Genomic DNA, 17,625 nt, shown 5'->3' with positions numbered 1-17,625 from the left:
AGATTTCATTGTTCCTTTTTTACATATACAGTGAAGAGAGAGAAAATATTATAATGTTTTCACTTACTGGGGTAGGTTTTGGTAAAGTTCTTGACTGAACTGAAGATTCATATTTGTTCCGCAGCTGACCTTCTGCATAACATTCACTCTTGGATCTCTCAGAATAGATACTCCTTTTCACCATCTCTTCCGGATTCCTTGACATAGCAACAGAAGTGTTAGTCTGGTACAACAATTGTTTCATCTCTGCTCTACCTTGGTATGCTGTAGTCTTTGTTGTAGCAGCTGCTGTGTTATCTCTGTGTTTAATGCATTTCATAATACACAGTGTTATAGAAACAACAATAGCCACTGATATTATTACTGCTGAGGATACAATGATAATAACCCATGTCATATGGACCCTACCCGAAGATTGTAAAGGTCCACTCTTCGACATTGGTGATGTCTCGTTACTAACAGCCAATACCAAAGTGACACTAGTTGTTGACGACTGAACTGGACTACCACTGTCCTTCACAACAAACACCAGCTCATAACTTCCAGCATCATTTAGATAAACTTGTCTGGAGAATGATAAAGCACCACTGTGTGAGTTCATACTAAACAACTGTTTATCATTGCCTTGTACGATTGCATATCTGAGGAAAGCATTGTTCCCACTGTCCCCATCAGAGGCTCTCAAAACTGTGATGTCACTCTTACTCTGCGGATGGTACTGCACATTCAGGGTGTAAGGGTCACTACTAGGATATGTAAAATAGGGAGCATTGTCATTTTGATCTAGAATCTCAACAACAACATTTGCTGTGTCATTCAGAGATGGGCTTCCGTTATCTTTGACAAAAACCTCAAACTTATACACATCTTGTTTCTCTCTGTCCAATGACATGGTGGCTGAAATGAAGCCATAACTGGTGATGAGAAATGGTAGATTGGATTTTTCTTTACGCAGCAGAGAATATGTGAGTTGTCCAGCAGATCCAAGATCAGGGTCAGTGGCATTGACAAAACCAATAGGGAAGTCTTTATCTTTGTTTTCATAGGTGAGGAATTGGAATGTATCTTTGGTAAACTGTGGTTGTACATCATTGATGTCCGTCACTTGGATAGAGAGGGTTTTAACACTTTTCAGAGGAGGTAATCCTTTATCTTGACACGAGACAGGAATGTTATAGTGTCCTTGTGTTTCTCTGTCCACTGGTTTGTTTAGAATGATTTTATATTCTTTAGATCCCATTGACTGTAGTTTGAATGTATCATGTTTGATATCACAGCTGACCTCTCCATTTTGTCCCACATCGTTGTCAGTGACCATCACATAAGCAATGAAACTACCGACTTTGATGTCTTCAGAAATGGTAGCTGTGTTGTCATTGATTGCATTAACATAATCAATATCAATAGATGGAGGATTATTGTGTTGGTTGATAACATTCACTAGAACTGTTGCTATGGAACTAAAGGGTGGACTGCCCCCATCTCTGGCCTCTATAAATAGTTCATAAGTATTCTTTTTCCCTAAGTTTGAATATTCCCTTAAGAAAATGCTTCCACTGGTTTCATTTAATTGAAAATAGCTTTTGGCTAGATCTGATGTCTTTGGACTGAAATGGAAAGTAATTTTACCATTTTCACCAGCATCAGCATCTGTTACAGACAAAACAATGATGGGTTTAGATTTGTGATGTGTACTTTGTATGGATATATTATAGAGGGGTTTAGAAAACTCTGGTGGATTGTCATTAACATCTATTATGGAAATATTTATATTTAAAACACCTTGTTTTGCTGGTGAACCTCCATCTTTAGCTATGACTTGTAATAAATATGTGTCTTTGATTTCTCTGTCCAATGATTCTTTTAAAACTATGTTAAGAGAAGAAATACCATCAGCTCTTTTAGACACCGATAGAGAGAATGGTTCTCCATTCTTTGATTTTAATTTATATTGTATTAAGGAATTTTGATATCCTATATCTTTGTCCATTGCATTCGGTAGTGATACTTTAGAACCTTTACTATCATTTTCATCAAACTGTATATTTACGTTCTTTATAGGAAATTCAGGGTGATGGTCATTGATGTCCTCTATAACAATTTTGATTTTTAATATTTTTGAAACACTAGTTCCTTTATTGACAACAACTTTCACAGTTCTAGAACATTCTTTGTTGAATGTACAGAGATCTTCTGCATCCAGTGTCTGAGCAGTGTACAGTTTACCTGTTTTGGTGATATTAAATAACTGTGCCACCTTTCGTTTGAATTGACTGAATGTTATCAATTGTTGGTCAGATGGTTTAACATTGTCTAAAAGTTTAGAATCAGCAGCAATGTCTGCTACATATGTTCCTGGACTTCTCTCTTCTTCCACATGGTAGGTAAGGTCTATGGTCAAGATACAGTGGACCATTGATAATACAATAGACAATGACAGGAACATATTGTGTTGGAATGATAGTACACTGAAGGATGTCTAAATCTGCTGTTTAAGCCTAAAACAGAAATATAGTTCATTAAACAATTTTTATCAAAAATAAACCACAACTTAAAATCCACAGTTAACATTGAAATAATAAGAGGATATGAGCCTCATACTTTATGGCAGTTTACTTCTAGATTGAAACATATATGACATGGCTTCAATGTACTTACGTGATTGAAAAAAAATCAAAATCTAGCTGCCCATGAAAGTGGTATTAGATAAGTATATTGAATAAGTTTCTTCAATACCAAAAACATTTTCCATAAGAAGTATTTCAGAGATGTTCTTGCATATGAAGAGTTTTGATCTGAGATCATGTACTGTAACTGAAGTAATTGCAGCATCAAAGACATATCATCATCATCATCATCATCGTTTAACGTCCGCTTTCCATGCTAGCATGGGTTGGACGATTTGACTGAGGACTGGTGAAACCGGATGGCAACACCAGGCTCCAGTCTGATTTGGCAGAGTTTCTACAGCTGGATGCCCTTCCTAACGCCAACCACTCAGAGAGTGTAGTGGGTGCTTTTACGTGTCACCCGCACGAAAACGGCCACGCTCGAAATGGTGTCTTTTATGTGCCACCCGCACAAGCCAGTCCAGGGGCACTGGCAACGATCTCGCTCGAAAATCCTACAGGAGCCAGTCAGGCGGTACTGGCAACGGCCACGCTCAAAATGGTGCATCTCATGTGCCACCCGCACAAGAACCAGTCCAGGGGCACTGGCAACGATCTTACTTGGCTTGCCGGGTCTTCTCACGCACAGCCCATTTCCAAAGGTCTCGGTCCGTAGTCATCGCCTCGGTGAGGCCCAATGTACGAAGGTCTTGCCTCACCACCTCAGCCCAGGTCTTCCTGGGCCTACCTCTTCCACGGGTTCCCTCAACTGTTAGGGTGTGGCACATATGTTGACTCAAAAGTAAACTGTAACTGCATGCTTCATTTAAACATTTATTTGATAGCTGTTCAGTGAGATGCAGAAAGAAAAATGAAAAACAAACTTCTGTTAGCATTGCAGCATGATGCAGCTTTGAGCAATGGAAATTTTGACAGCATATTAAAATAGGGATTTAAGGGAAGTTGACAGGCTGTGTGCTTCTTAGTAAGTAACTTGTCATTCATGCTGTAATTGCATAAGAAAGTATATGTTCCAAAAATATAGCACACAGAGTTGTGTATTCACACACCAACAGAAAATAGCAAGATACACACCTGCCAAGACCATGAACCTGAATTGTTCGTTTCATCATACACAAGAAGTACAAATGGGTCATCAAAAACCTTTTAATGGCTACTTTAAGTTGTAGAGAATGTTCCATGGTTGGTGTTCTTGAATATTTAATTCCATTGCAAATTATATCAGATTGCAATTTGGTTGCACTACATTTCACTGGCCAGCTGCAATGTATTTTGTTCAGCAGCCAATGAGGGATTAGCAGTGCATAACTTACTTTGGAGTTCATAAGCAGAGGAGCATAACTTTGCTTTCGCATTGGCTTTCAAGAGGAAACAACTTCAACAACTGTACTGTTACATCATAGATGAATTCAATCGTATATAAAAACACGTACATATACATACTCACTTGTATGCATAACCATGCATACATATGTGCACATGCACACATGCACAAGCATGTGTACAACTATACACATTCATATGGCTATATTCTTCTGCACACATACACACACTTCTACATGTGTGCACATGCAAAGCCCTTCTAACTGGATTTTCTGTCACAAAAGTCATATGAGAATACCAAGTTCATGAGCACTTATTACTTATTCAAGAAAATAATCTTTTCAGATTATGTGGCTTACTTAACCAGAGCTAACATTTTGTAGCACCAACATAAAGGCCTTTTTACCACTAGCTTAGCAGGAGTGTGTGCTGCCTGGGGCATCCCTTCAGTTTGCTGCCCTTCGGCCACCATAAAAGTTATACATTGCCTACAGCAGACCCAAAAGTGGTGCTGCCCTCATAAAAGTGCCACCTGGAGTAGCCCACCTCTAGCTATGCTAGTGGTGCTTTTTATCAAATATAATATTCTTTTACTGCTCACAATGGTCATAATTAGTGGCTGGTGATCAAGGAGGAAATGTATTCCAATTGCTATTTTCTACATATCAAAATTTCTTAAATTTAAAGTGCATCTTTCTACAATACTATGAATATTTATTTTATGCAACCTCAAAAACCTCAGAACCTGACAAAATTACAAAGATGTATTTGAAACATAAATGGCCAGAAGAGTTGGTTGCAATCTCCAACATATTCAACTATTTATATCAACACTACTTGTAATTATGTTTAGAAAGCAAAGTCACTAATGAAGATATGACTGGTCCCAATCGTAAATTAGAGTCACATTCGCTTTAAGAATCACAATAAAGTAAATGTCTTCAGAGAATATATTAAAGAATTAAATTGTAGAATCTAACACAATGACAAACAATTTGAACTAATGTTTACAAATAGGGCTGCCAAATGATGACGAGCAACTCTCATTGCAATTGAATGACAAGAAAATAAGTAACGGAAGTTGGTTAATACGTAAATTAAATATCTTATGAGAATCAAGGCTAAAGTGAATTAGTTTAAGATTTCCATGACTAGAAATTATTAATAATTAGAGTTTAAGTAATTCATACAAGAAACTAAATGTTTAAATATCATTATGAAAGATATCAAACAATACAGTGATGATGATGATGATGATGATGATGATGATGATGATGATGATGAAGATAGGTTGCTTTATATTTAATATGTAAATCTAATTTATAAATCAAATACACTTTACTTTTAATTTATGTCAAATATTTATAACATTATCAAAATATCTGATAAATACTAGGGATGCAGTATAGAATATGTTAGAAAATTTAGACAGAAATTATACACGAAAAAATGATAAAAGCAGCTGAATTAAGATGACATGTTTGAAATTTCAATTTTCTGACAAACACAGATACAAATAATAATGAAAGATCTGCAACATATAATGGTATTGTCTATATATATATATATATATATACATATATATATTCGGTTACAAATATAGCTAGTCCCTTTTCATTGTATTGTCTTCTGCAGCACGACACCATTGTTGTTCACTTCTCACACATTTTAATCTTAATATGTCTGCCGTTATCCCTAAGCAAAATTTGTAACACATCACTTCATCATTTCTAATAATCTACACACTCAGAGCCATTTTAAACTCTTTGGAAAATATTGCTTAATATCTTTTTATTTAATATCTTCACAATTCTTTCGCATACTATTTGCTATATATTCACAACAAAAATACACACTATATCACTAAATTATATACACAGTTGCTTATTGCTACTGATCAATATATAAAACAAATATTATTTAGGAACATATAATATTGTTTCAATGAAGTAAAGTCTAAATATTAAACATTTCCAACAGCATTATCCAATTAATTTTCTTATAAAACAATATGGACGCTATTATATTATCTGTATTAGTTATTGTTTGTGGAGTAATATCTCACAGATTTGGTGAGTGATAATAATTAAAATGAGATTATAAGAGATTAAATAGAAACTTACCTTTTTAATAATTATATCATTGGTTATTCAGTGAGAATAGAAAGATGTATTGTAGAAAGATCCATTGTACGTTCTGCTGTAATGGTGTGACAATGGCTGTATGGTGATGGAGTAGTGTAGCACGTCAGGCAGATAGTCTGCTGCTAGGAGAGGGCTGCATGTGTTATGGAAGTTGTATGTTTGTGGGAGTACATCTAATAGTATTCTGTATGTATTTATCCTTAAAGAAGATGTTTACTATTTACATGGATATCTATTTAAATAGTTAGAATTATGTTTATACTAAAACATAACATAATTGTTTGGGATAATAACATCAGTGATGTGAATGCTTGGCTTTGTTAGTGAATTTTTCTCTGTTTTATCCCGAATCTGATTGGTTGAGTGATCTAAACAGGAGACCAATGAAGGTGCTCCCTTCATATTGATTTCTTTCTGTAATGAAGATGGTCATATATTTAGAGGTTGTGATGGTCATGCTTTCCCAGAGTGGTTACTAGCTTAAGTTATAGCATTTATAGTTAATAATACTCCAAAGATGTCAGGTAACTTCATCTCATTGATCAATAAAAATCTCCTTTGTGTACTTTTCCACAATCAGGAGGAGAAATGCACAAGCCCTGCAAAGGACATAGTAAACATGGCAAACCATATACAATATTATCTCTGCTTATTATACTCAATAACACATGGAAAATTTGGTGAATGATGGAGTGTAATAATACGTTTATAAAAACACTCTTTTGTTATATGAAAAACTCCACCTATTTTGCATTCAAGGGATAATTTTAAAAAATAATGACTTATTTATAAGATCATTTCCTCTTTGCTAATGTATATTCTTATAGAGTATACTGCAAAATGTATATGTTGATGTGTGTGTGTGTGTGTGTGTGTGTGTGTGTGTGTGTGTGTGTGTGTGTGTGTGTGTGTGTCTATACTGAAGAGTCTATATCTTGTATTTACATAAAGTAAAGTATTATACATGTTTGACTGGAGTTTCTTCACTGGAATCTTTTGACGTAGTTGCATCATTATTTTTATATATATTTTGATCTGGAATTTAGATTGAAAACATACTTTACAAAATCACAGACTTGCAGATTTCATTAATTAATTACTTAATGAAAAGGTAAAAAAATATAGATAAAACATATACTCTGGAGTTTATAACCTGAAAATTTCTGGCAGTATATTTGTTAGAAATGGCTGTTACTAAAACTCCACACTTGAGATGAAAAAAACAACAGAATAGTTATTAACCTGATACTCCTGGTATTTCTTCATAATGTTTCAAGTCTCCTTGTCTACCACTTCTCTTAGATGACATTGTATCTGATGTATAGTTACAAACCATAGTAGCATTATCTTCCACAGCATCATCACTTGATGTCACCACAACAGGTTGACAGTATTTCTGTTGACAAACCAATGATAAAGAAATGTGAGGAGACACCAAACAACGGAAGTTACAATCAACATGGATAGAGAACAATTTAATATTGGAATGTATCATTGAAGTTAAAACATATTCAAAGAGATTTCATTGTTCCTTTTTTACATATACAGTGAAGAGAGAGAAAATATTATAATGTTTCCACTTACTGGGGTAGGTTTTGGTAAAGTTCTTGACTGAACTGAAGATTCATATTTGTTCCGCAGCTGACCTTCTGCATAACATTCACTCTTGGATCTCTCAGAATAGATATTCCTTTTCACCATCTCTTCCGGATTCCTTGACATAGCAACAGAAGTGTTAGTCTGGTACAACAATTGTTTCATCTCTGCTCTACCTTGGTATGCTGTAGTCTTTGTTGCAGCAGCTGCTGTGTTATCTCTGTGTTTAATGCATTTCATAATACACAGTGTTATAGAAACAACAATAGCCACTGATATTATTACTGCTGAGGATACAATGATAATAACCCATGTCATATGGACCCTACCCGAAGATTGTAAAGGTCCACTCTTCGACATTGGTGATGTCTCGTTACTAACAGCCAATACCAAAGTGACACTAGTTGTTGACGACTGAACTGGACTACCACTGTCTTTCACCACAAACACCAGCTCATAACTTCCAGCATCATTTAGATAAACTTGTCTGGAGAATGATAAAGCACCACTGTGTGAGTTCATACTAAACAACTGTTTATCATTGCCTTGTACGATTGCATATCTGAGGAAAGCATTGTTTCCACTGTCCCCATCAGAGGCTCTCAAAACTGTGATGTCACTCTTACTCTGCGGATGGTACTGCACATTTAGGGTGTAAGGGTCACTACTAGGATATGTAAAATAGGGAGCATTGTCATTTTGATCTAGAATCTCAACAACAACATTTGCTGTGTCATTCAGAGATGGGCTTCCGTTATCTTTGACAAAAACCTCAAACTTATACACATCTTGTTTCTCTCTGTCCAATGACATGGTCGCTGAAATGAAGCCATAACTGGTGATGAGAAATGGTAGATTGGATTTTTCTTTACGCAGCAGAGAATATGTGAGTTGTCCAGCAGATCCAAGATCAGGGTCAGTGGCATTGACAAAACCAATAGGGAAGTCTTTATCTTTGTTTTCATAGGTGAGGAATTGGAATGTATCTTTGGTAAACTGTGGTTGTACATCATTGATGTCCGTCACTTGGATAGAGAGGGTTTTAACACTTTTCAGAGGAGGTAATCCTTTATCTTGACATGAGACAGGAATGTTATAGTGTCCTTGTGTTTCTCTGTCCACTGGTTTGTTTAGAATGATTTTATATTCTTTAGATCCCATTGACTGTAGTTTGAACGTATCATGTTTGATATCACAGCTGACCTCTCCATTTTGTCCCACATCGTTGTCGGTGACCATCACATAAGCAATGAAACTACCGACTTTGATGTCTTCAGAAATGGTAGCTGTGTTGTCATTGATTGCAGAAACATAATCAATATCAATAGATGGAGGATTATTGTGTTGGTTGATAACATTTACCAAAACAGTTGCTATGGAACTGAGAGGAGGGCTGCCCCCATCCCTGGCTTCTATAAACAGTTCATAAGTTTTCTTTTTTCCTAAACTTGTATATTTACTTAACAAAATAGTTCCGCTGGTTTCATTTAACTGAAAATAGCTTTTTGCTATATCTGATGTCTTTGGACTGAAATGGAAAGTAATTTTACCATTTTCACCAGAATCAGTATCTGTTACAGATAAAACAATGATGGGTTTGGCTTTATGATGTGTACTTTGTATGGATATATTATAGAGAGGTTTAGAAAATACAGGTGCGTTGTCATTTAAATCTGTTATAGAGATATTTATATTTAGAACACCTTGTTTTGCTGGTGAACCTCCATCTTTAGCTATGACTTGTAATAAATATGTGTCTTTGATTTCTCTGTCCAATGATTCTTTCAAAACTATTTTAAGAGAAGAAATACCATCAGCTCTTTTAGACACTGACAGAGAGAATGGTTCACCATTTTTTGATTTTAATTTATATTGTATTAACGAGTTTTGAAATCCAACATCTTTGTCTATGGCATTTGGTATTGATTGTTTTGCACCTTTAGCTATATTCTCATAAAACTGTATGTTGATGTTCTTTATAGGAAAGTTTGGTTGATGGTCATTGATGTCTTCTATGATTATTTTGATTTTTAATATTTTCGAAACACTTGTTCCTTTATTGACAACAACTTTCATAGTTCTGGAACATTCTTTGTTGAATGTACAGAGATCTTCTGCATCCAATATCTGAGCAGTGTACAGTTTACCTGTTTTGGTGATATTAAATAACTGTGCCACTTTTCGTTTGAATTGACTGAATGTTATCAAATGTTGGTCAGATGGTTTAACATTGTCTAAAAGTTTAGAATCAGCAGCAATGTCTGCTACATATGTTCCTGGACTTCTCTCTTCTTCCACATGGTAGGTAAGGTCTATGGTGAGGACACAGTGGACCATTGATAACACAATAGACAATGACAATAACATTATTGTAGAATGATTGATACTTAAAAACGCTTGAATATGTTGATAGGACCTAAAATAGAAATACAAATTCATTAAAGAATTGTAATGAGAAATAAATAACAGCTTAAAATACACAGATATCATTGAAATAATAGAAATATATAAATCTATCACTTCATGTCGTCATCATCACCTGTGCCAATGACACATAAAAAGTACCCATGTTTGTGACATGTAAAAGACACCTGTACTGGTGACACGTAAAAGGCACCCATGCTGGTAATATGTAAAAGACACCCAGTTTACTCTGTGGAATGGTTGGCATGAGGAAGAGCATCCAGCTGTAGAAACCACGCTAAAACAGACTGGAACGTGGTGCAGCTCTCTGGCTTGCCAGCTCCAATTAAACCATCTTACTAATGCCAGTATGGAAAATGGACACTAGATGATGATGATGATGATGATGATGATGATGATGATGATAGTCTTCTTCTCAAATGATGTCCATGAATTGGAGCAAATGTTTAAAGAACAAAATAACAACAGTAAGACGGGAATAGAAATAAATAAATGTGTGGAGAGGGATGTTAAATTCATTAATATATTTCTCAATCATAACTTTGTTAAGTTATTTCTAATATTTTATTGATTCAATATTTTGTTTACACCTCATTTGGTTAAATGCTATGAAAAACAATCAATATTTACTGAATGAGTTCATAAATTTCATTCTAACGATTTAGATGCCTAAAGCCAAGGAAGCAGATTTCTGGTGTTCAGATTAACTTTATACAATATATTGTGTAAGTCGATTCAAACATGTCTGACCATGGAAATATCATCTTACTTGGGTTGGCAACAGAAAGGGCATAAATTTGTAGAAAATCTACCTCAACAAATTCCGTATGAGCCATGGAAGCATATAAAAACGATTGTTTAATGATGATGATATTCAATGTAACTTTATACAATGTATATACAGTGACAAAGTAATAATGGTTCACAAAATAATTGAAATATAAATTTACAATAAAATATTGGTAAATATAGAATAAAATATGATTGAAAAATATAGGAGTGAAATTATTTAGGAAATTACAGAAAAAAATCAAAGTAGGAAGACTGATTGAAATAATTATATTTCAGAAAAGCTTATACACATATAAGCTTTAAAAGAAACATATACCTTATAACTGATATTGTCTTTATTTGGTTGACTCCAAATGGAGCTGGTCTGTTTCACTGTATTGTCACCTTCACCATGCCACCATTACGAGTCATTTCTGAATATCTTGTGTTTGCTACTATCCTTAACACAAATCTATTACACCAATGCTACCAACCTGCATACTAATAAACACATTAAATACACTGAAGCAAATTGCTTAATGTTTTGTTCAGATTTTTTCAGTTCCCTCCACCATATTAAAAATAGAAGTATACGTTGAATAATGTTCCAAATATAAAAAGCATTATAATGATTATGGCCGGAACACATTCATCTTATTTAGCCCCAGGCCAACCTTTCTAAAGTAAGGCTGACCTGGGGTGAAATAACAAACAGCTTCTTGTGAGTTCTAAAACATAGTTTGTCTGTCATTAACCCTTGACACACCATTATTATTTAAGATAATTAAGTAATAAATACATTTAAAATAAATTTCATACTGTAGTTAAATAATAATCTAAGTTTATGAAAAAAATCTTAAAAAACTACACCAGCTAATGTTTTGCATGTATTTTAGATCAAGAAATCACTACCAACAATCTACTCATTATAAACAATAATGTATTTTTTAATATTACATACCAGATATGCTAATCTATCATTTATACAGTACCTACCTTATAAATACATTAGATATTTTTGCTCATGCAAAGTAAAGTCTATGAAACATTTTCAACAAAATAGCATTCAATTATTTCTGAGATAAAATGACACGGACAAAACTACTGAAAAATATGGGTGAATTATTGTTCAATCTCTTTGTTCTCTTGTTCATATTAAATATGTTAGGATACTATCTTAAGCATGCATGAGATTTATTGCATCAAACGAGATTATAAAAGATTAAATAAAAACTTACCTCTTTAATAATTATATCATCGGTTATTCAGTGAGAATAGAAAGATGTATTGTTGTAGAAAGATCCATTGTAATCGCTGCTGTAATGGTGTGACAATGGCTGTATGTTGATGGAGTAGTGTAGCACGTCAGGCAGATAGTCTGCTGCTAGGATAAGGTTCGTGTGTGTCACTGAAGTTGTATGCTTGTTGGAATATACCCATCTAATAATATTCTGCATGTATTTATCCTTGAAGATGATGTTTGTTTGCTGGTATCAATGACTATTTAAATATATCTATCTATATATATAAATTTATATAACTGCAATAGTCTATTGTTAAACATAACTGTCTGCTTTAATAACATCAGTAACGCAAATGCTAATCTTAGTTGGTGATTTCTTTCTATGTTTCAGTGAGAATCTGATTGGTTGAATGATTGTGACAGAAGACCAATGAAGATGTTCTCTTCACATTGATTTCTTTTTGTGAAAAAGATGGTCACATAGGTTGTGATGAACATGCTTTCCTAGAGTCATTCCTAGCATAAGTTATAACTTTTCTACTCGACATTACTCCAAAGGTGTAACAAAACTTTGCAACTAACATATAAAAATCTCCTTTGTGTACATATCCATACCATCTTAGTTAGAAGTACATAAATTTCTTGAAAGACATAATAAATAAGATAAACCATATAAAATGTCCAAAAATATTAAACTTAGTAACAAATACTAAATTTTGTGTGCCAGTGTGGAGAACAGATGATAATGATGATGATGATGATTCTTATATTGTATCATAAAAATCAAGGGACAATTTGAAAAAACAAATTATTACATATTTATAAGATCATTTCCTCTTTGCTAATGTATATTCTTATAGAGTATACTGCAAAATGTATATGTTGATGTGTGTGTGTGTGTGTGTATGTGTTTGTACTGAACAGCATATATCTTGTATTTATATAAAGTAAAGTATTATACATGTTTGACTGGAGTTTCTTCACTGGAATCTTTTGACGTAGTTGCATCATTATTCTTATATATATTTTGATCTGGAATTTAGATTGAAAACATACATTACAAAATCACAGAATTGCAGATTTCATTAATTAATTACTTAATGAAAAGGTAAAAAAATATATTAAGATAAAACATATATTCTGGAGTTTATAACCTGAAAATTTCTGGCAGTATATTTGTTAGAAATGGCTGTTACTAAAACTCCACACTTGAGATGAAAAAAACAACAGAATAGTTATTAACCTGATACTCCTGGTATTTCTTCATAATGCTTCAAGTCTCCTTGTCTACCACTTCTCTTAGATGACATTGTATCTGATGTATAGTTACAAACCATAGCAGCATTATCTTCCACAGCATCATCACTTGATGTCACCACAACAGGTTGACAGTATTTCTGTTGACAAACCAATGATAAAGAAATGTGAGGAGACACCAAACAATGGAAGTTACAATCAACATGGACAGAGAACAATTTAATATTGGAATGTATTATTGAAGTTAAAACATATTCAAAGAGATTTCATTGTTCCTTTTTTACATATACAGTGAAGAGAGAGAAAATATTATAATGTTTTCACTTACTGGGGTAGGTTTTGGTAAAGTTCTTGACTGAACTGAAGATTCATATTTGTTCCGCAGCTGACCTTCTGCATAACATTCACTCTTGGATCTCTCAGAATAGATACTCCTTTTCACCATCTCTTCCGGATTCCTTGACATAGCAACAGAAGTGTTAGTCTGGTACAACAATTGTTTCATCTCTGCTCTACCTTGGTATGCTGTAGTCTTTGTTGTAGCAGCTGCTGTGTTATCTCTGTGTTTAATGCATTTCATAATACACAGTGTTATAGAAACAACAATAGCCACTGATATTATTACTGCTGAGGATACAATGATAATAACCCATGTCATATGGACCCTACCCGAAGATTGTAAAGGTCCACTCTTCGACATTGGTGATGTCTCGTTACTAACAGCCAATACCAAAGTGACACTAGTTGTTGACGACTGAACTGGACTACCACTGTCCTTCACAACAAACACCAGCTCATAACTTCCAGCATCATTTAGATAAACTTGTCTGGAGAATGATAAAGCACCACTGTGTGAGTTCATACTAAACAACTGTTTATCATTGCCTTGTACGATTGCATATCTGAGGAAAGCATTGTTCCCACTGTCCCCATCAGAGGCTCTCAAAACTGTGATGTCACTCTTACTCTGCGGATGGTACTGCACATTCAGGGTGTAAGGGTCACTACTAGGATATGTAAAATAGGGAGCATTGTCATTTTGATCTAGAATCTCAACAACAACATTTGCTGTGTCATTCAGAGATGGGCTTCCGTTATCTTTGACAAAAACCTCAAACTTATACACATCTTGTTTCTCTCTGTCCAATGACATGGTGGCTGAAATGAAGCCATAACCGGTGATGAGAAATGGTAGATTGGATTTTTCTTTACGCAGCAGAGAATATGTGAGTTGTCCAGCAGATCCAAGATCAGGGTCAGTGGCATTGACAAAACCAATAGGGAAGTCTTTATCTTTGTTTTCATAGGTGAGGAATTGGAATGTATCTTTGGTAAACTGTGGTTGTACATCATTGATGTCCGTCACTTGGATAGAGAGGGTTTTAACACTTTTCAGAGGAGGTAATCCTTTATCTTGACAGGAGACAGGAATGTTATAGTGTCCTTGTGTTTCTCTGTCCACTGGTTTGTTTAGAATGATTTTATATTCTTTAGATCCCATTGACTGTAGTTTGAATGTATCATGTTTGATATCACAGCTGACCTCTCCATTTTGTCCCACATCATTGTCAGTGACCATCACATAAGCAATGAAACTACCGACTTTGATGTCTTCAGAAATGGTAGCTGTGTTGTCATTGATTGCAGAAACATAATCAATATCAATGGCTGGAGGATTGTTGTGTTGGTTGATAACATTTATCAGAACAGTCGCTATAGAACTGATTGGAGGACTACCCCCGTCTCTGGCTTCAATGAATAATTCAAAAGATGTTTTTTCATTTAAACTAGAAATTCTAGATAAAAATACTTTGCCAGTCTTTTCATCCAATTCGAAATATTTCTTTGCTAAATCAGAAGTTTTGGGGCTGAAATGGAAAGTAATTTTACTGTTGGATCCAATATCTTTGTCTGTTACTGACAAAGTAAGAATAGGTTTGGTTTTGTCATGTGTGGTTCTAATTGAAATATTATAAAGTGGTTTTGAAAATACAGGTGGATTATCATTCTGATCGTCAACAACAATCACAACATTTAACACACTCTGTTTAGATGGAGAACCTCCATCTTTAGCAATAACTTCTAAATTATATTTATCTTTTATCTCTCTGTCTAATTTCTCTTTTAAAACAATGTTTAATGATGAAATACCATCAGCTCTTTTAGAAACTGACAGGGAAAATGAATCATCAGATTTTTTAAGTTTGTATTCAATGAAAGAATTTTGGTAACTAATATCTTTGTCTATGGCATTTGGAATTGACTTTTTCATTCCTCTCCCATCACCTTCCCCAAAATGTAGAGTGATTTGTTTTTCTGGAAACTCCGGTTCATGGTCATTAATATCTTCTATTACTATTTTGACTTTTAATATTTTTGTGAATGTTGTCAATTTCTTTATAATAATTTTAACCGTTCTAGAACATTCTTTGTTGAATGTACAGAGATCTTCTGCATCCAGTGTCTGAGCAGTGTACAGTTTACCTGTTTTGGTGATATTAAATAACTGTGCCACCTTTCGTTTGAATTGACTGAATGTTATCAAATGTTGGTCAGATTGTTTAACATTGTCTAAAAGTTTAGAATCAGCACCAATGTCTGCTACATATGTTCCTGGACTTCTCTCTTCTTCCACATGGTAGGTAAGGTCTATGGTGAGGACACAGTGGACCATTGACAATACAATACACAATGACAATAACATTTTGTTGCTGCTGTTTGTTGTTACTCTTTAAGATATCAGATGTTTTGAGGATTGAACCTAAAACAAAAAGCACATTTACTTGGTTAGATATTATTGTAAATTAACCACAGTTTAGAATATGAAATTATTGTAAAATTAGAAATATATCATCATCATCATCATCATCATCGTTTAACGTCCGCTTTCCATGCTAGCATGGGTTGGACGATTTGACTGAGGACTGGTGAAACCAGATGGCAACACCAGGCTCTAATCTGAATGTATTATTTCATATATGAATAATAAAGCATGTATAATTTAATTGTCAATGTTTCTATAAAACTGTAAAACAAAACCATTATGTACCCCATAACATCTGAATCACCAAAGCTAGGATTAAATATTTTTAGAGCAGAATTAATAGGACTCATACAAAAAATTCACCTATAAAACTATAACAAGATAATGTAATTTTCCAAGATGATGTAATTTTCATGCTGAATTCTGATTTGTAATAGTTTAACAGATTCTCTTTATTCTTAGTTTTTTACATGTGACTATGAGTGATCTGTTGTCATGTAATTTTTCAAGTCTGTTACCCTAATCAGATCATTTACATCACTTTGTCATACTACCAATGCAATGTTAAATTGTTATCTACTTTCTTCATAATCAGTATAAAGATTGAAGTAATTATATTATAAAGGTTCCTACAAATATCAATACCTGATTATATTTACACTTAGTTCCATTGTTCTTCCACTTTCACATTCTGGAAGGCTCTACAATACATAATACATTACCTGCATACTGGAGACCCTACTGTCCCCTGAACTGATATACTTTCTGATTCTTATTAAAAGGAGAAAAAGAAATCACTAAGAAGAGAGAATCTATACTGAATTCCAAATCAATAATTGTTTTACCCAAAGCTTAGGCTATTCTCCTGAGTGCCAAATGACAATTTTATACCTTTAAGGATACTGCTCTCCTATTCTACTTCATTAACAATCATATATTTCCGAGTAGACTTAACTCTCACCTGGTTTAACCACCTCGCTGTTAGTTGTCTGTCATGACAAGAGTTACCTTAGTTGTAAACATTCAGGCCAGGTCACCAGCTTACATATAACTGGCTCACTTTAATTACAGACACTCTGAAGATCAAAAACTATATTTAATTGAAGAATGATAACTTATTATGTCTACTATGGGTTGAGAAGCGAACGAATGTGAAACAAGAAATACTTGAAAAAGTAGAAGTGTTAATTAATGTTATTAAAAACAAATTTTTTTTTTTTGTTTAATTTCACAGAGAAAAGTAGTGGGCATGTTTTAGTGAGTTCATTAAAGTTGTTTCCCGACAATATATATATATATATATATATATATATATATATATATATATATATATATATGCAGATCCTATCAGAATGGCAGGTAATTCCCCTGTAGCACTGGTGCTGCCACTAGCATCATCATTATCACCATCCTCCTTTTACATTTGCCCTCCACTCTGGTATGGCTGATCATGATGTAAGCCATTTGGCCAAG

The 17,625-nt window shown here is 34.1% G+C and overlaps 2 protein-coding genes across 2 annotated transcripts in view; both read right to left on the bottom strand.

The window, feature by feature from the left end:
• Window positions 1-19: 19 nt before the first annotated feature.
• LOC149132561 (protocadherin beta-3-like) lies at window positions 20-2,446 on the bottom strand. Its single transcript, XM_089363292.1, has one exon. It carries the CDS (start codon window positions 2,444-2,446, stop codon window positions 20-22), a length of 2,427 nt encoding a protein of 808 aa, XP_089219418.1.
• Window positions 2,107-17,625, bottom strand: part of LOC106877100 (protocadherin Fat 4-like) — a 31,166-nt gene continuing 15,647 nt past the window's right edge. The window contains exons 5-11 of the mRNA XM_089363291.1: window positions 13,717-16,117; window positions 13,375-13,528; window positions 12,673-12,772; window positions 7,682-10,109; window positions 7,340-7,493; window positions 6,077-7,132; window positions 2,107-2,498 (exon numbers count right to left, since the gene is read on the bottom strand). Coding sequence (XP_089219417.1) covers window positions 7,056-7,132; window positions 7,340-7,493; window positions 7,682-10,109; window positions 12,673-12,772; window positions 13,375-13,528; window positions 13,717-16,117 — 5,314 coding nt within the window. The 3' untranslated portion in view covers window positions 2,107-2,498; window positions 6,077-7,055. The remainder of the gene's footprint in view (window positions 2,499-6,076; window positions 7,133-7,339; window positions 7,494-7,681; window positions 10,110-12,672; window positions 12,773-13,374; window positions 13,529-13,716; window positions 16,118-17,625) is intronic.

Source organism: Octopus bimaculoides, chromosome 14 (assembly GCF_046866305.1).
Source record: "Octopus bimaculoides isolate indiv1 chromosome 14, ASM4686630v1, whole genome shotgun sequence".
NCBI lineage: Eukaryota > Metazoa > Mollusca > Cephalopoda > Octopoda > Octopodidae > Octopus > Octopus bimaculoides.
This window is presented reverse-complemented; position numbering and strand designations above follow the sequence as displayed.